The sequence below is a fragment of the Acanthochromis polyacanthus genome, chromosome 9 (assembly GCF_021347895.1).
Source record: "Acanthochromis polyacanthus isolate Apoly-LR-REF ecotype Palm Island chromosome 9, KAUST_Apoly_ChrSc, whole genome shotgun sequence".
NCBI classification, from domain to species: Eukaryota; Metazoa; Chordata; class Actinopteri; family Pomacentridae; genus Acanthochromis; species Acanthochromis polyacanthus.
The window spans coordinates 15,385,544-15,405,998 of NC_067121.1; the positions used below are offsets into that span (position 1 = coordinate 15,385,544).

The following is a 20,455-nucleotide window of genomic DNA, read 5'->3' on the forward strand; positions in this document are numbered from 1 at the left end:
GTTAGCCCGTGTTAGTGTTTTGCTAGTGGCTAACTAGTTAGCTCTCATAGACTCTCAACAAGATTTAATAATGAAAAATGTACCAAAAACTATTCTTACCTATGGAAAGTTATTCCAACTTTCCTTGTCTTGATCGTTCGACGCAATTAAATGCAGCGCAATGAGCCGGCATTCTTGTTGTATTAGTTTTCGCCCCGTACACACCAATCGAAAATACTGAAATTTTGCCCTCACTAGCTTAGTGTCTCCGTAGGTACGCCGCTCAGAGGGGCATGTCGTATCTACTCTTCATATCTATGGGCATGCCTGCCGCCTTCTTCTTCTTTGGTGTTCGACTCCTGTCTTCTTCTTTTAGAGTTAATGTTGGTTGGCAAGCAGCTCATTTGCACATGACTGTCTACTGGGCTGAAGTGTGGAGCAGACATTTGTCAGTAACAAAAAATATTCAAAAATAATTTAAAAAGAAATCGGCAAATTTACTGGTCGCACATGCGCGAGTAGATGAAAAATTTATTTGCACTCGCACTCAAATTTTGGTCGCAAAATGCGACCATTTAGTCGCAGTCAGGAGCCTTGTTAGATTTTGGCAGTGATGCAGCTTACAGTCTGGATCCACGGATTTGTTGAATTTTCCATTGAGGTAGCGGCATGACGTCTGATAGCGGCATGGTAACCATGGTAACAAGTGAACGCTACCTCAGCGGACTACTGATGATCACATCATTGCGATCCGACTACAAATCCACCACTGTGGACGTATCGGGAAAAAATACAAGGAACAACTGATTAAACTACGGGGTGTTTCTGAGTCCCATTAAGTCCTGCCGCCCGCTACATATTTACATCACGTGATTTGGTATGTACACATGCACAACACATGCATGTGTTCAGGGCAAGGTCACGTAATGAACAGTCTTAGTGGAAGTGGAGTACTGTGCTCTCACTTTTCTGGTTAATTGATGTTACAAGCCGTGAGCACGGATGTGTTTCATTCAATAGTAAATTATCATTTGGTGCCTTAAATCTACCAACCACTTCACGTTAAACCAGTATCTGCTTTCTGCTAATTCTCCACCATGGTATACCAACTTTTGTATAAATAGGTTGGAACGTTAAAGAATTAATTTCAGAATAAATATTGTCAAAGCTGAAAAAAATGCAACTCTTTAGCAATTGTCAGTGTCTCTCGCAATTTCATCACGACAAATAAGCTTAAAACATCACAACTTACATCGCAATTTTTGTGAAAAGCTGCCACGAATTCAAGAGCTTTTGGCCGCAACAATCTCGAAAAACGCCTGCGAAATCCTGTAAGGACTGAATATATCTTCACATCTGGGAAGCTTGACCCAGTAAAGGTTTTCTACCCTTTGCTTGAAGAAATTGCAATCAATAATGTGATTAATAATTACAATATTTGGTGAAGTTTTTTTTTTCAATCAGTTAATTGATCAATTAAATAACTGGTTCAGCTCTATAGGAATGGATCTGCAGACTATCCAGTGCTGTCTGCAATCGTTTCACAAAATATATCACACACTCAGGGGGTACTACATGAAGAAAGCTGATAATAATAAGGATTTCTCCAATGTCTCTTCTGGAAATCAGCCAAACTCTTACTCATACTGTATGTTCTGTGTGACATAACACGAATATAGATAGTAATAAAGATGTTTTCTTTTGCAGCTGCAATGTGGGACATTCCAGTCTCAATTTTACAGTTCACAAGTCATGGGCACAGCTGGAGACGCTCGGCCTGTTGAGAGGACTGTGTTTGTTTACCAACCGACCCTCCACTGAGCTGGGCGCATCAGGTCAGCTGGTCAGTCATGTGGAGATGAAGTATAACAGCTAGGCGTGCACCTCTTCATGGCAGCAGGTCATTTTACACCTTCTGTTGCATAACAGTACAAGACAACTGGGACAAACAGTGTTCAATCACAGAGTATCTAAATAACAAGTGTTTCACCCCATGACCTTAACCAGAGAGAGCTCATCATGCAGCAATTATGCAGAGCTCAGTATACACCTTTGAGGCTAGTTTAAATGCATGCTAAGTGTCCTAATATGGGTTTCAACTGCAGCCTATTAAAAGCAGTGCAGGTTGTAAAAAGACACATTTCTTGTTCTAACCTACACCTAGATCCACAGCTCTCCTTTATGACTGTTAAGTATGTTCACAATCCTTTAATTTCAATACATCTTCCTCAAAATTAAACATTTAAATCAAACTGACAGTAACTACCAAAAGAGTCACTAGCAAACGCAGCCTTCTATGGGCCTAGACCCATCAAGAAATATATTACATCCACAAAAAGCCTCTTTCTGCCTCACACACTGTCACACCTAACCATTATATGGAAAAATGTGGCTCAAGTGTACAAAATGTAGGGACAGTGGTTCTGTAGTTAAAGTAAAGTCAGACAGCAGAGTACTAAGTGAGCCTGTGTGGAAGGTGAATCATCACAGGGCAGCGAGTCCAGGCTCCTATCAGTGTACACTTTCAGCCAGGCCGGTATTTTTAGCACCGCATTCCCAATAGAGAATCTAATACACTTCAGTTGCACCGATAGTGGCTCATGTTGGAAAGTGGAACATAGCAGCCCTGGTGTGTAAGTGAGGAATTTTAGAGTGGCAGAATAGAAAAAGCTGTCCGAGCGGTCTTCTCCAAGTGTGAACACTTAGGTTAGAAACAAAACTTTGGCAGAAGTCAAAAACACACACAAACACACTGCTTTTGCTGATTTGAAGTAGAACAGCTAAATTCAGTTTATGGCAAAATGACAGGAATCATCCAAAACAAATTCATTCTTAAATTTCAATGCTCGCTATCTTGTTAAGAAACAGAAAAAAAGAGACATCACAAAGGTTACTATGGTGACATGGTCAGCTGAATCTCTCCATATATTCCCTGCTCTAAGCCAGACAAGACTGAAAAAACAGCCACTGTGCTTCGAATCACCAATTAGAGTCATTAGAGAGGCAGATTTCTGTTGACCACGGTAATTCAAAGTCTCTTACTCCCTGGACCTCTGACAGAGATTAACTTTAAAGGTTAATTATCATGAAGCAACCTGATGGTTTCTCATTTCAGCAACAATGTGAGCAAGAAAACAAGTGTTAATAAAAATAAATACAACCAGACAGGAGGAAACTGAAAATCAGAGCATAAAGGTTATGCCTTTTCTTACTTTACATCATGGGTAATAAAACCCATGAAAAGACGGAAGAAAAAAATAACTAGCTCATGTCAATTAATATCATGTCAAATTTCAGAATATGACAGCAATTAATTATCTGTCAGCAAAAAAAAACATTTTTTTCCCATTTAGTTTGGCAGTGCCCGGAAGTTAACAGTTTATGGCAGAACATTTCAAGTATATTATCTGATGTAATGGAGAGAGAAACAAGAAGGTTGCAAAAAAAATACTGAGAGTAAATGCAATTCCAGTTTTGGCATGTTGTCCTCAGATATGATTGTGAATGCCTGATGTAAATCATGTCTAAGTCACAAGATGCACCTAAATTTAAAACATGTACTGATCTATACATGTTGAAGTGTTAATGCAAAACACAAATGCTGGACATATCTGTGCCAAAGGCTCTGCACAGTCTGTGCTTCACGGTCTGTCCAATTTTGAGCTCAGTGGCACAATGTACAGACCTGCAATCCTTTCACTACAGCTACAAGCATCAACAGGCAGCAACAGCTTCTGATCTTGAGGAAGTAGCTGGGGAGGGAAGGGTTGAGAGGGAGAAGGAGGGGGGCTACAGGTTGTTAGACTGATGGTGTGTATTGTCGCTGGGCCTCAGAGAGAACTGAGACCTCAATAACCATGCAAGAACGCAAACACAGAGTGATTGCAACACTTCCCTTTTCAAGGTTTTGCTGTTCTGTTTTCCCAACCTAGGCTGAAACTAGTCGAAGATTCACATAATGCCGAGGTCAGTAAGATGAACGTTCACCGTTTCCAAATTCCACTTTGAAAAATGCACAATAGATTACTTTGAATAACATTTACTAATCTTTTCTGAAGTGGTGGAATAACAATATGTAATGTAAAGCATTATCTTGTTTAAATGTAACATCAGCATAAATACTGATGTAGAGGTCAGTCATCTTTTCAAGTGTGTTTAGAAGGTGACATTACGTACAACTCCGATAGATACAACTTTCTCAGGAAATTGGTCAAGAGTCAAGGCCATACTCAGCTATACAGGTATATAACTATAAATATCTTGTAAACAGGCAAAGGATAGTGCCTGTGACCAAACTTGTCAGCTGTTTGATTGAAGTGATGTGGGAAGCACAGGACACAATACAGTACAAAAGATCAGGAAATAAATCAAAAATAATTCAGGTCCCTCTTGAAATAGAGTGAAATTGAGTAAAAGAGAGAGAGGGTAAGAGCCTGGAAGACCACAAAGTTCCCACTTGGGACTGTGTGATGTGTACACTGGGGTTCTGGATCAAAGATCATTTGGTGATTCAGTTGCCCACCAGTGACACTTAATCCTCTCTGCTAGTCAGCAAGACAATCAATTTTCTGTAAAAATACAAATCACACCCCATCCTTATCTTTCTTCATGTTAAATCTAAGACATCTGTCACTTTGAAAACCCCCTGGGAGACAGTAAAGTTCTTTGACACTAAAGTGTCATAAGTCAATATGTAATGTCATGTTTACCATTGGCCTTCATCATCAGAATTCATACTTTGTTTCATGTGGTCGATGAAGACAAAACTGGCAGGAAGGTAAAAATTAACTCTGAAGTGGGAGAGCACAATAACAAGCAGGGCAGTTTTAAAGTTAAAGATCTGAGACGACAAGGTGTCAGACACATATGAGGCCAAAACGAAAGAGTGAAGGAATGTTAGATTACGCAGCTTCTGAGCAGTGCACAATTTTCAAACACAAACTTGTCAACCAGGATCAGACAGCCATTGTTGAAGGTGACAAGTGCAAAAATCATTCTATTGTATACATGTCAAATGCAGTCATGACTTTGGCACTGGAGACCACAGAAACAGTTTGTGTATAGCAGGAGACTATACAAAGGAGATTTCATCCCTGTGCAATTGCTCTCCTTGTCAAGAGACACAAATCAAAGGCGCCAGGTCCCTGGATTAATGCCCGATTATACGGCTTTTTTTTTTTTTTTTTTAACCAGATTGATCGTTAACAACAGGGTGCCAATGATTCAGTGCAAGCCACTGCACTTAATGTGATGTGGTATTAAGGTACAAGAACGCAATCGAACCACATGAAACCACAACACCCAATGTAAGGTGAACAAAACTGGAAGCTGCTTGTGCCTTTTATGTATTGCTATTACATTCAAGTTGACTTTTAAGCAATAACCACAAATGTAGTTGTCTCTGTCAGCTCTGATTATTAACAACAGGAAACAACACTGAACATAATATCAGAGTTTTTCCTGGCGCAGAATACATGTTTGGGGCATGATGTTGCATGACAAAAAGCATGATAAGTCTTTGAATAGTGAGTCAATGTTATCTGATTTGACAGAAATCTTTCCTCTATTTCTGACCGTTTGATAAAGAAAAACTTCTGTTATGCTCAAGTATAGTAATCCCCAGATAACGAAAAATCTACTCCAAACGCCATTAACAACATGAACATCAGAAAATACACAAAACACCATAAACCAAAGCAAAGAATGGTATAAACTAAAAACAAAACCCACATTTAAGTTGCAGAAATTTTCCATTTAAGAGTGAAATAGCAGTGTTATTTAAAATTTTGTTTCACATGCTGCAATATGAACACAGTTGTGTCATTTTCCATTACCACCTTTGTTAGAATACAGTGAGAAGCAGATAAAAACTTTTTTATTGTGCAGCTGAGCGAATACTTTTTCAATCACACTGTTAAGAATTTTTGTGATACATTTGTCACAGAAGTATGTGTTAAACAAACCAATGAGTTTTGCACAGTCATGGGGTATTCATTTTTTGAAAAACACATGCTTCGTTTTTTTTTTTTACTCAAGTGCAGCTTTGCTTCCTGAAAGACAGCTGAAAATGTAAAACAGGCAATATGTAACAAAAAACTACACATTTACTGTTACGTGGATAAAATGGGTCTAAAATTTTCAATGGCCAGCTGATGCTCAGTAAATTAAATAATTCACACTGCCACTAAATATAAGCTTCCATTATTAAGTGAAATTTTCCATCAAGCTGAGCTGGACCGCAACCAACAAGTAGCTCAGAAGATTTCCTGACTTCAACACCAGTCAGTCCAGCTTATGAAATCAGGCAGTGTGAGGCCCAGGTTCCACTTTTTCCTTCTGTGGTTCATTCTCAAGTGTAAGAGGAGTGAGAGGGGGGCCGTGATGCAATTACACAACTTGCTTTTGATTTGTGCCTTAAAATTTTTGTTCAAACTGGTTTGATGGCATCACTTCATTTGCCACAAACTAAAAATCAGACAAAAGGTAGCTGAACTTGTACTTTTCTTTTCTCTCAGCATGCCTCCAAGGTTAAGCGAACACCACGTTATAGCTGTATGAGTTTCAAAGCTACACATGCTACATCCATACAGTGCACAAATGCCTTAGAATGCACATGGCAGGAGCTTTTGTTAATCTGTATTGGAAATAAATACTGTTCATCATGTTTATGTGATTGTGACCAAGAGTTGCAGAATAAACAAAACTCAAGTGTTTTTACTGTAATCTGCCCCGAAACTATTATCATATGAAATGGATGTGTAATCTGTTTTGTCACATTGTTTAAGAATAAAAATATTCTTTTGCATACATGTGAAATACAAAACAGACTGGTAATCAATTTGGCCAAATCGATTTATAAAGTAAAATCTTATTTTGATTCTGAATTGGTTTTGTTTTGACATAATTACCTGGAAGCTATTTTTATCCATACTTTAAAAGTGACAAACTCAAAATAAAGTAAAGGCAGATGGGCTGAATGCAAAACAATCTTCTTCCAGGCAGAGCAATATCTCAAAAAATTATACTTCCTTGACAGTAGAGATACCAGATGAAGAGCTGTTTACAGACAAATAAGTTTGGAAATTCTTCATCTCACTGAGATACATTGCTCACATTTCCTGCTATTCGGGGGTCTGTGTAATGCTACATTTATTGCTCCGGTCTCCGTTTTTGTCATCTGCAACTGCACTCTTACTGTACAGTACAACAGCAAGTAGTCCCACAGGTTTACGACACATTTCCTCATAAATATAACCAATATTTGCTTAAAGATTCCAAGTGTAAAACAGTGACTGTGTGCAGTCATCGTGCCGTTTGAAAAATGTAAAAATGTCTCTGGGCAACTGCAAATGTGTTCATTCATTCTTATCACCCAGCCTGCTGAATATAAAGGGATTGTGAGGAGATTTAAAGAGGGCTTATTGTTACATTCCTACACCAACCACAGCAACAAGTCTGGCTTTCCATCTACAATAACAACCAATTCATAATTCTAGTAAATTCTCAGACTACTTATTTAATTGGGACTAAACATTTTGTTTACAGTTCCTGCAGGCTCACATAGCTGATAAGTGTTAACCTTTGTCCCTTCAGTGCAGTGACTGTGTACAACAGCACAGTGTCTGCCTGCATGTCTCTATCAATCTACCATCACTAACAAAACAAAATGATCTGTATGCCAATATTTCAGCAGGTATATGCACCGATCAGCTGTATATAAATAGCATTTCTCAGCAAGTCTATTTAATTTAAATGTAAGAAGTAATGCCTTTAGTTTTTGATTTGCATGTAGTTTGCTATAACAATTATTGTTGCAGTTATTTGGGTGCTAAATTGAAATCCATGAATGTTTGTTGCAAAAAACTCAATTTCTCGTCTTGGCACAACTGAAGAATGATTTTTAGATTTAAGTACTAATCCTCTCACCTGCAACAAACAATACATTGCGCAATGCGTGTCTTTTTCCGCCGTTTTAACAGATTAAAGTGAGGCTCTGTGTTTGAAATGGATCATTCCTGGGCTCCAAGTATATTGCACAACTCCTGCTTTCTTTAAGTGAACAAACAAGCCGCTTTGCTGCGGAGCTAGTCCCTCATTGGGACAATGTTACACAATTAAAATAATTAATGGTAAGTGAGATAAAATATGATAATTAGTGTTACTTACTCTCGCCAGACGCTCGATGACAGCTCATCACCAACCAGACAGCGGTCACAACAAAACCCAAATACAAAGTCCGGAGCCACATAACTGACACCATGCAGCACTGTACCGGGTCAAACACTGAATAATCCTTGCGAGGAGGACAGTTCAAACTGGAAAAGAAACACTTTCAGGAAACAGGTTTTGTTTTGCGGCATGGGCCAACAGGTAAACAAAATAAATAAAAGACATCCCGGAAGATGGGCGGAGGAACGAGTCCAACGTGTTCAGTCAAACACAAGCTAACGCTGCTGCTAAAGTGAGCCACCGCATGGAAAACCACCATTAACAAACAGCAGCACTGGGCATTCCTGCTGCGACTTTTAGTTCACCAAGCTGTCCAAGTTTATTTTTGTCCATGCCGATAAAAGAGGAAAGAAAAAAAAGAAGCAAAAACTGACTTGTTGGCCGAGTATAAGCTAGCGCCAGTGCTAGCAAACAACAGTTAGGCATCCAGCTAACTAGCTAGTTGCATAGCCTGGCTCCTCCACTCTAGTGCAGGCCAAAAGTGAAGTTTGCGCTGGTTTCCAGCAACCGTCTCAATTAATTTAAATTTCAAGAAATGTCGCACACAACCACGTAGCTGTAGAGCATCTTCTTGTTGAAAAGAGAAAAGGGCCGTGCATGAAAAGCAAGCTTCAGTTTAATTCAGAGGGATTTGGGAGCTGCTGACTCGATGGTTGTGGCATGCGTGGCGTAACGTTAGCGCGTCTTTGGTAAAAAAAAAAAAAAAAAAAATCCTCTCAAGTCCCACAGCGAGCACATAAATACAACCTTTTGCTTGCTGAACTTGATTTTTTTTTTCTCCCTGATTGTCTCCACAACTCGTTCTTAGTCAGTGCAGAGATTTTAGTGAGACCTCCACTCTATAAGGGGTTAACAGACTTAAGTCGCGGCTCAGCAGCACTCCACACTCCTGTTTTTGTTTGGAAATTAAAAAAAAAAAAAAAAAACATGCTCCACTTTCTGTTCATGCACTGCACAGCTGCCTGCCACGACAGCTGAGGGTTCATCAGGAGAAAAGAAAAGCAGGTGAGCTGGAGTTTGAAGCTGGTATTTCCTTTTTTCTTCCACAGAAAGAGGTAGATTGTACAGTCTCCCAGGTCCTGTAGGATCCCCTTCTTCCCAACCCTCCCTGCCAGTAAACAAACCCTGCCAGTGAGCCAGATGGGCTTCAGGGGAAATGCGGACTGGAGCTTATTGGATTACACAACAAACTGATCCCACTGCTAGGTGGGAACGCGTTAAAAAGTAACACAGTTACTCGGAGCAGTAATTTGCCGCGTACAGAAACTGATTTATCGGTTAGAGAAGGTTGCTATGGATGTGTTGCCACGTGAATTAAACTTACCATGAGCTCAGTGTTGCAAATACATTACTAGAACTGAAACAAACAAAATCAATCAATACTTTACGTTCATCTTTTTTTTAAAAATGATATATTTTTAAATTCAAGTGAAATGAAGGAGTGCAACAAAAATATTTGGGCTGGAAAAACATAATTGAAAGACCAAGGGAGTATTCCACGAAGCTGGCTAAAACAGGCTGGGCTTACGCCGGTAAACGTGGCTTGAACAAGCGGCAACTTTAATCTCAGCTGCAAGTAGTTCCACAAACGAGGCTCAGCTGTTTTTCAGAGACGCTTATTCAAGCCAGGCTGATTCAAGCCAGGCTGAGCGCGCGTCCGGGGGAGATAAAAAGCCCAGACGTGTCGATCGTCGAAATGATGATATTATGTCTAAAACAGAGCGGAGAATTTCTCTTCGGCGGAGCAGAAACTTCTCACGGAGTTGTACGAGGACTACAGGGAGATTATCACAAGAAAAGGCAACACGGTTGCGATAAATAAAGCTCGAGACACTGCCTGGGCAAAGCATTGCCGACCGTTTAAATGCGTGTTTATTTTCTTTTGAATGAAGCACTTAGTCTGAGCGTACACACGCACACGTCTGAAAATTTAATTTTCAGAGGGCAAGTTTTTGACACCGATTAGGGATAACCCACAAAACTGCAGTGGTTGATGACTTTTTTTTCCCTCACCCTGAAGTTTGTCACACTACTGTGGCCCAGAGGACATCAATCTTGATGAAATAAAGCTTTTCAAAACCCATTGAAGACATTTTTTATGTGTGTATAAACACACACACACACACACACACACACACACACACACACACACACACACACACACACACACACACACATATATATATATGAGAGAAAGAGGCTACAACATAGCCTGGTTTTGTATAATGTGATGGTGGTTTTCACTTTTTACTCTGGTAGGCCTAATTCATGTTCTTGATTTGACAAATATATATCCACCATAGATGAATAAAGCAGCAGCTAACACCTAAAACCAAAGTAGGAATACTTTGGAAAAAAGGGGCAACTTCATGTGGAGATGTTTCATCAAACACTCAAACTTTGAATGAAAAAGCAGAAAAAAACATGTAGGCCTATAGAGGAGATGTCATTTTTATTAGAGATGATAGTGCTACTGTGCCCTACATTTAAATAAGGGAGAAGACACAAATGAGCTTGTACACAAAATAGTTATCATTTGGCATCACCTTTGGATTATCATCATGATCAGATTGGACCACTGGTAAAAGGAAGGTATTCTTTATGGAAAACTGTGGCTGTTGTGTCCTGCTTATTTTAAGACAATCTGTGCCTATTCCTGTTACGCGTTGACTGCACTTTGAGGGTGAAAGAAGAAAGAAAATCAGATATTTCCAAGTATTTACCGCTGGTGGATTCGAACCCATGGCGCAATGAAAAGTGAAACCACATTTAATATACTTAACTACGCTCTAACCACTGATCCACAGTTGCACACTGTGACAAAATGTGTAGTGTAATATGATATAGTTTGATTCACGGTTATTCCGGCGTTATTTAAATAAGAAAATTTAAAAAAGGTCTCAATGTATGTCACCGAACAAGAACATCATTGATTACAGATCAAGATGATTTTAATGTGTAACATGCGGTTCACAGGCGTCTTTCTGAAGTTCGTCAGAACCTTCTCTGACATGGAGCTAAAGTAAGCTTGACTGTTAGCCTGCCCCGGACCAGGCTTGTCGCTCTGGCTGAGTTACCAGCCAGATACCAAGCCAGTTACCAAGCCAGGCTAGCCCTAAGCCTTGTTGGTGGAACAAAACTCTTACTAAAGTTAGCGAAGCTGACCGAAATAAGCCAGGCTTAGACCTAAGCCAGCTTCGTGGAATACCCCCCAATAATCGATCATCTAAGTTTCTCTCCTAATACTATTGTCTTTATTTGATTAATATTTAATAAGTTAAATCAGCGACTAATCCTAAATAATAATAACAATAATAATAATAATAATAATAATAATAAACAATTTAAAAATGACTAAACTTCTAAAAGCATAGTTTAAAATAAATTTAAAAAAATCATTCATTCATTCTGACAACTCCAGTTTCATTTTGTTCCAATCAGTAGCTGTTGGGGCATCACTAACAGAAGAATAGGATATTTTCTGGACCATCACTCTGATTGGCTGGGAGCATTCCTGGCCTTCCCTCCACCCAAAACAGCAACTAATGCTGATCCAAAGAGGAGAAGGAAAGTTTGCAGCAGAATCATATTTAGATATGGATACAATTATTTCAAGAGTGAAAGTTTGCTCTGGATTTTACAGGTAAGTGGTTTGTCAATGAGCCATAACTCTCACTCTACAAGATTACTGGCTTTTTCAGAGCTTTCACCTGCATCTTGCTGTCCTGTGAGTTTACTCAGTTGTGACAGAGTTACTATAGCTAAATTTTAATATATAAGTGGTTCAAAAATTCTTACACATTTATGAACACAAGTTTTATGGTTGTACTGCACTCAGAGAACTAATGACAACAAATCAAACATCATTTTCCATTATTTGAAATAAATGACAAGCATTAGGGTGCAGCGCTCCAAAAACTCCTGAATGCTGTTTTGTGCATCATAATTATGAATTTAATGTTAATAATTTTATAACTCAGATTCACTCCATTGCCAATATTCAGCAGAACAGAACAGTAAAATTGTTTCCATCTTCACCCAGTGGTTGTACAAGTCATGGAAATCCGTCACAGATTTATTAAGTAGAAGACACAATAATTATATGCCTAACTGTATTTAGGCGCACCAGTTGACATTTTGTTTTGTTCTGCATTTACCACAAGATACACATTTTTAATTACTGAATTTGATTAAATTATTGATATATTTGATTAAGTATGAATAAAGAAAAACATACAATTATATGGTGGAAAACGTGTTGATAAAAAAGTGACAAATGTTTAATGACTTCCTAAGCTAAACTTGAAAACTGAGCCTGTGATTCAGGGCTTTGGACTAAGTATGCAATTGCAACTTTGTATGTTTCAAGTCAAAAATGAGGACAGCAGGTTGCCTATTTGCATTCTAAGTTTTTAAAGCAATGTGAAAACAAAGTTGATGAAGTTGTAAAATTCCACAATACAAGCTTAATGTATAATTTTTGTATTCACGTGTTGTATCCTCCATGTTCACACATGAATCTAGTTATTCTGGGAAAAATTCGAGCAAATCTCTAACTTGGAGGACTGTATCCTTCTAACGTATTATTTGGCTGTTATCTTTCTTTCAAATTAACTCAGGATCACATGCTGAGGAAAAGACTCAATCTTAAAATCCATCTTTAGTTTTAATCCTGACAGTATCTGGTTGGTTCTTCTGTGCATGGAACAGAAGAGGATTCTCTGTTATTTTAGGAAACTGAGGGAAAAAGATGAGGAAGGAAAATCTGTGTGGAATCCAACCATTGTTTAACTTGACTCTCCTTTTGATCCTGTGATCCTCTCACACTCAGATAGACACATGGAAAAATAGCAAGATTTAACATTGTTAGATGCTGAAAATATCTGAGATTGTTTTTCCTGACATGTTTTTGTTCTCTGCATTTGTGCCACAATGCCAACTCCATCACCACTGCTAATTCACTACCTGTTTACACCCTTCATCAAAGCAGCAGCCTGTTTGGTACAAGATAATCATGTCCTGTTGTTTGTTGAACTAAAATAGAATTAACTGGAATTCTTACAGGATTTCTGTGGAAGCTACATCTCTAACAGAAAGTCTTCATTCTTAAATAATTCAGAAATATAATATACAAGGGCAGGTAGAGTAAATAATGACTATCGGCTGATGCAGGCATTGATTCACTGAGTAACGGAGACTGTCCCACGTGGACAACAACACGATGACAGTAAAACTGAAGCAGCAGGGTCAAGAGGTGAAGCTCCCTGTCATCTTCCAACAAGCAGCAGAGAGAGAAAGCTCACCAGCAGCACAAAAGCATTAGCTACTGAGCTGATCGGACAATCTTGCAATGTAGGAACATGTTTCATTATCGATAAAGCAGAGCTAAATTGCACTGCCGTGAATTCTGTATCTTAAGCATAATCCCATATTGAGTGTGCAGTCTGGAGTGAAATGACTTAATGAGATTTAAAACCTGTAGTGAGAGGCTGAATTAAGCCATGCCCCACTTCCAATCACATGCTACCACCTGTTTTATTTATGACAACATATATCATTAGGAGAAAAGTATGTTTTTTGACATATTTCTTTTGAGAATTTTGTGCTTTTTATGGACATGCTGCAGAAAACTAGCCTAGCCGCGCTAGACAACCCACGGCAACGAATTTAATTCTCTGCCAGAGTGGGTCCAGTCACCATCCATAAGGCTCGAGGTTGGATGCTTCTAAAACTGGCCAGATGAATCACCATGAAGTGTAGAGTCAGAAGGTGGGCGTAACTGACAACAGAGGCGTGACGATTCTGACAGAAACAACCGGCGCACAATAAACAGTTTTTTGTTTTTTTTCAAATGCTTTATTGACAAAAAGCAAACAAATATGGCAACATTAATTCAATAAACATCGGAATATTATAAAAAAAAATATTGCCAAGGGAACAACATCCTAGCAACAAAAAACAACATGAAAAAAAACATCAAATTTCAAATCAATGGAATCAGATTGGATTGAAGTAGAACATAAGAAAACCAAAACACAACCATTGAAATTGCAAGGGCAAGGGAAGAATATATATTAAAGTTCAACTATCCAATTCCGTAGGGAAGTTTTTTAAGATGTTATATAGTTTCTGTGCTTTTGTATGTTTTAGAAGTTTTAGCGAATTCATGTATAATTTAAATTCATTCAGGAAAACTATAAATTTGGGGGATGATTTCAATATCCTGTTCTTATGGATAAAGAATTTTGCTAGACAAAGAATCACATTACAACATCGATTTCGTTTGTCAAAATTAACACAATAAACAGTTATCTTTCGACTCGGCTTTGGCCACAGCCCTTAAAGATTTGAAGCTAAAATTCAACTTGAAAGATAAACAAAGGACGGCACTGAAGTGTTTCATTGAGAAGAAAGACGTATTTGGACTTATGCCGACGGGATATGGCAAATCCTTAATATACCAGTTGGCTCCACTGGTTGGGAAGCTAATGGGACTTAGCCACAATCCGGCGCTCTCGGAACTACGTCAGCCTATTCGTTGCGCTGATTGGTTGTATACCTACTCAATTGCTGCAGAGTGATTTGAAAGACAACCTTTTAGCCCGCCTCCCTCCCTGTCGAGCGTTCCTAGACCCTTGTGTCTTAAGAGCTGGGTCTAGTGCGGCTAGGCTAGCAGAGAACCACAATATCAGCCATGTTTTCCTTTGTGTTTTGTAGACAGGGTTACTAGCATCTATGGATTTGCAATCATTCAACATGACAATGACAATACTTTAAGTTATCTTTCAAAATACTATTACAGCAAATAGAATAAAATGAAACAGTTATGGTTTATGTTCAGCAGTTACCCAAGTGTTCGGACATTTATGCATCCAATTTTAACATGCTAAAATAGTCACAAAAAATGTAAAGCTCTCTTTCCACCCTTTAGCAGTTTATGAATATTTAAGTTTCATTTGTATGAATTGGGTGGTAGTGGTTAGCACTTTCACCTTGCAGCAAGAAGATCCCTGGTTCGAGTCCTGGCCTGAGCCCAGGATCTTTCTGTATGGAGTTTGTATGTTCTCCCTGTGCATGCGTGGGTTTTCCCCGGGCACTCCGGCTTCCTCCCACAGTCCAAAAATATGCTGAGGTTAATTGATAACTCTAATGTGTGGTCTTGCTAAAAGATTGCTTGTCTTGATGTGGATGTGAATTTGTGGCCCAACAGACAGGACTGGCAGGAGGTGTAGGTAGACTGCACTGTAATTCCTACAGCACTGCATGTACAGTTTTCATTAAGGAGATTGTCCTATGTGCAAATTTCTACTTTTGTTTTTTCATTTTTTTCTTAGTGCTATGCAGTGCTGTTTTCCTTTCTGTATCACAATGACGTGGTCTGTCAACAAATCACAATACAAACAGTAAAAACATAAATGGAAATCTTGTCCAGTCTCTTGCAATCAATCTCCCACATACACTAAGGTGTAATTTATAATTTACAATAATTGTCATCAAAACATTAGCCATAGTTTACATCAGAACATTCCTCCAGAGTCCACTGTTATAATGACAACATGACCAAGCAATTTGACTGTCCTATTCATACAGAATGACACAAGGACTTGTCATTCTTATGACATTGACATTTTCATTGACACAGATATTTACTTTTGAGAGATAAACTATGGATTCTGAGCAAGAGACTGGCTTTTGCAGGTAATCCATGGTGTTTTGCTATTTGTACGAATTGTTTTGAGAAATGCACTTACTGTTTTGCGAATGTCGAGGATGATTCGAGAAATGTACCAAAGCGACTGAGAAGAACTGTAAAACAAGTCACATTTAACATTTCTCCAATAATTTGTGCAAAACTGTTGATCTCCATATTGAGGATTATTGAGTCGGTCATTAAAAATAAATGGTGACATAAAAATGATGAAAAAAGATTGAATCTCAGTACTGAAAGGTGCACTGACTTTTGCTGCCTTAAGTCTTGGTCCTGTATTTGTAATATAGGAAATCTAAACTGCCTTGTAAGAGCATATAAAATAAATTAGAAGTGATGCAATTTTTGAATAATTTAAAATGCAACTAGTATTACACAGGGGTATACTCACATTTGTTATATACAGTAAGTCATGAATGATTACTGCTGTCACTGCAGATTAGCTCAGTTCCTCACATAACAATAAAAGGTTTCATATTTTCCCATGAAATGTCATGGAGTGAAAAGTCAGAAAATTGTAAGATTTTTTTAAAATACAAGACAGATTAATAGATTTTCAACAGCACAACAATAATTGGAAACCAATAGCCGCCAAAAGCAAAATGATAGTCAGAAAAAATCTGAAAATCTACATCCTTGCTATGCTTAAAACTCATTCAACTTATCAATAAATCACAATAGTGAATATTTTATATTAATAGTTACCATCTTACAAAGCATACATGCTCACAGATTTATTTTTAATCTAAAAATGATATTGGTAAGCCCCGAACAGCTCCCCAACAGTGAATTTTCTGTCAAAGTACAGTAACTCTTCCTTTGTGGTGCCTTCAAGGAAACTTTAGCATCCGACATTTACATGTTGGCTGTCAAAAAAACGTTGCCTTTACAAGCTACATTGTCTGGAAATTAGACCCGGAAAGCAAACAATAAGCAAACATGGAGATCCTGGAAAGAACTATGAATTTGGCAGCTACATCAAAAAAAAGTTGTTGACTGGCTGCAAGAACCAGACATGACAAGAGACTCATTAAACATACTATTAAAACATGGACATAAGGTTTTAAATAGGTTATGAGAGTACAGACAATAGAAACATTAAAACTCCCCAATGAAAAATTATTTGTAAAACCTTCATTTTTTATAAAATTAAAGCTGCATCAGTTGATTTTGTGGTCATTGGGGGAGAGAAAAAACAAACTGAGAGAGTGAATGTTAGGTTGTTATGTATACCCCCAACAAACACAGAACAAGGAGTGTGCAGACCTCTACTAAGGACTTTCTATGACACTGTGGTAGCCTCTGCTTTCCTCTACGCTGTCGTCTGCTGGGCCCCGGGCAGCACAGAGCGGGACATGAAGAGACTGAACAAGCTGACCAAGAGGGCCAGCTCTGTCCTGGGCTGCCCACTGGACTCTGTGATGGATGTGGGTGAGAGGAGGATGTTGACCAAGCTCTCATCCATCATGGACAACAGCTCCCACCCACTGCACCGGACTGTAGTGGAGCTGAGCAGCTCCTTTAGCACGAGACTCAGACACCCTCAGTGCAAGAAGGAGCGCTACCGCAGGTCCTTCATCCCCACTGCCATCATACTGTATAACACTACTGTGTAGTTGTTATTATGTGCAATATTTATTATCATGTTCTTGCACTTTCGTGACTTTTGCACTCCTGTTTTTTGTTTTTGTTTCTAAGAGCCCTGTAATGTTAAATTTCTCCTTTGTGAGATTAATAAAGTCTATCTTAACATTATATGTTCAACATTAGAAGACATTAGCATTTCACTCTCAGCCTTTTTGCTTTGTTTTGGTCTTGCTAAAAGATTGCTTGTCTTCAGCAGCTAATTGCTCATTTTATCTGTTGTTGTCCATTGCAGGACAGATTGCGTGCTGTGGCTTTATCCGACTTTTTTTTTTTTGCGTCCAAAATAGATGCCTGTAGCTTGCGTGAGCCCCCTCCAATTAGAGCAACAACCTTGAGTGCAGGAGAAGATTTTGGCACGTGACAGAAACATGGCCGATAATGTGGCCGCAAGGGGACACAAGCCAGTGTCTTATTGTGCCGGTCCCAAGTCCGGATAAATACAGAGGGTTGTGTCAGGAAGGGCATCCGTGGAAAATGGACGACTGTTGGTCGAAGAAGGAGGGGAGGAAGGTGTGTTCGTAGGAAGAGAGAGAAGAGGAACACCAAGAGTCTAGGACTGAGAGTAGGGACTTTGAATGTTGGAACTATGACAGGAAAAGGTAGAGAGCTGGTTGACATGATGCAGAGGAGGAAGGTGGACATACTGTGTGTCCAGGAGACCAGGTGGAAAGGTAGTAAAGCTAGAAGTTTAGGAGCAGGGTTCAAGTTGTTCTATCATGGTGTAGATAGGAAGAGAAATGGAGTAGGAGTTATCTTGAAGGAGGAGTTTGTTAGGAATATCCTGGAGGTAAAAAGAGTGTCAGATCGAGTGATGAGCCTGAAGCTAGAAATCGAAGGTGTGATGTTCAATGTTGTTAGTGGGTATGCTCCACAGGTAGGATGTGAGCTGGAGGAGAAGGAGAAATTCTGGTTGGACCTTGATGAAGTGATGCAGAGCATCCCTAGAAGTGTATGAAGATGTATGAAGTTGTCATTGGTGCAGACTTCAATGGACATGTTGGTGCAGGAAACAGAGATGATGATGAGGTCATGGGCACGTTTGGTATCCAGGAGAGGAACGCAGAAGGACAGATGGTGGTTGACTTTGCAAAAAGGATGGAAATGGCTGTAGTGAATACTTTCTTCCAGAAGAGGCAGGAACATAAGGTGACCTATAAGAGTGGAGGTAGAAGCACACAGGTAGACTACATCTTGTGTAGACGGTGTAATCTGAAGGAGATCAGTGACTGCAAAGTAGTGGTAGGTGAGAGTGTAGCCAGACAGCATAGGATGGTGGTGTGTAGGATGACCCTGGTGGTGAAGAAGATGAAGAGGGAAAAGGCAGAGCAGATGACCAAATGGTGGAAGCTGAAAAAGGAGGAGTGTTGTATGACTTTCAGGAAAGAGTTAAGACAGGCTTTGGATGGTCAGGAGGTGCTTCCAGATGACTGGACAACTACAGCAAATGTGATCAGAGAGACAGGTCGGAGAGCACTTGGTGTGTCATCTGGAAGGAAAGGAGATAAGGAGACTTGGTGGTGGAATGAGGAGGTGCAGGAGTGGATCCAGAGAAAGAGGTTAGCTAAGAAGAAGTGGGACACTGAGAGGACTGAAGAGAGTAGACAGTACAGGGAGATGCAGCATAAGGTGAAAGTATAGGTGGCAAAGGCCAAACAAGGGGCTTACGATGACTTGTATGCTAGGTTGGACAGTAAGGAGGGAGAGACTGATCTGCACAGGTTGCCAAGGCAGAGAGACAGAGATGGGAAGGACGTGCAGCAGGTTAGGGTGATAAAGGATAAGGATGGAAGTGTGTTGACAGGTGCCAATAGTGTGATGGGAAGATGGAAAGAGTACTTTGAAGAGTTGATGAATGAGGAAAATGAGAGACAACGAAGAGTAGAAGAGGTGACTGTTGTGGACCAGGAAGTAGCAAAGATTAGTAAGGATGAAGTGAGGAGGGCATTGAAGAGGATGAAGAGTGGAAAGGCACTTGGTCCTGATGAAGGTATGGAAGTGTCTTGGAGCGGTAGCAGTAGAGTTTCTGACTGGGTTGTTCAACAGGATCTTAGATAGTGAGAAGAAGCCTGAGGAATGGAGGAGAAATGTGCTGATGCCCAACTTTAAGAACAAAGGAGATGTGCAGAGTTGTGGCAACTACAGAGGAATAAAGCTGATGAGCCACACGATGAAGCTATGGGAAGGAGTAGTTGAAGCTAGGCTAAGGGCAGAGGTGAACATCTGTGAGCAGCAGTATGGTTTCATGCCAAGAAAGAGTACAACAGATGCAATATTTGCTTTGAGGATGTTGATAGGGAAGTACAGAGAAGGTCAGAAGAAGCTGCATTGTTACTTTGTGTCTTTGCAGATCTGGAGAAAGCTTATGACAGGGTACCCAGAGAGGAACTGTGGTTTTGTATGAGGAAGTCTGGAGTGGCAGAGAAGTATGTTAGAGTGGTGCAGGACATGTATGAAGACTGTAAGACAGTGGTGAGGTGTGCTGTAGGAGTAACAGAGGAGTTCAAGGTGGAGGTGGGACTACATCAGGGATCAGCTCTGAGCCCCTTCTTGTTTGCTATGGTGATGGACAGGATGACAGACGAGGTTAGACAGGAGTCTCCATGGACTATGATGTTGCAGATGACATTGTGATCTGTCGTGAGAGCAGGGAACAGGTGGAGGAGAAGCTAGAGGCGTGGAGGTTTGCCCTGGAAAGGAGAGGAATGAAGGTTAGCCGCAGCAAGACGGAGTATCTGTGTGTGAATGAGAGGGACCCAAGTGGAAGAGTGAGGTTACAGGGAGAAGAGATCAAGAAGGTGGAGAATTTTAAGTTCTTAGGGTCAACAGTCCAGAGCAATGGAGAGTGTGGAAAAGAGGTGAAGAAGTGTGTACAGGCAAGATGGAATGGCTGGA

General features: G+C 39.7%; 1 protein-coding gene across 1 annotated transcript in view; it reads right to left on the reverse strand.

The window, feature by feature from the left end:
- Positions 1-9,323, reverse strand: part of insra (insulin receptor a) — a 110,333-nt gene extending 101,010 nt beyond the window's left edge. Inside the window, exon 1 of the mRNA XM_051953316.1 lies at positions 8,146-9,323. Within this exon, the coding sequence (XP_051809276.1) occupies positions 8,146-8,239 (94 nt within the window). The 5' untranslated portion in view covers positions 8,240-9,323. The remainder of the gene's footprint in view (positions 1-8,145) is intronic.
- Between the last annotated feature and the right edge of the window lie 11,132 nt (positions 9,324-20,455).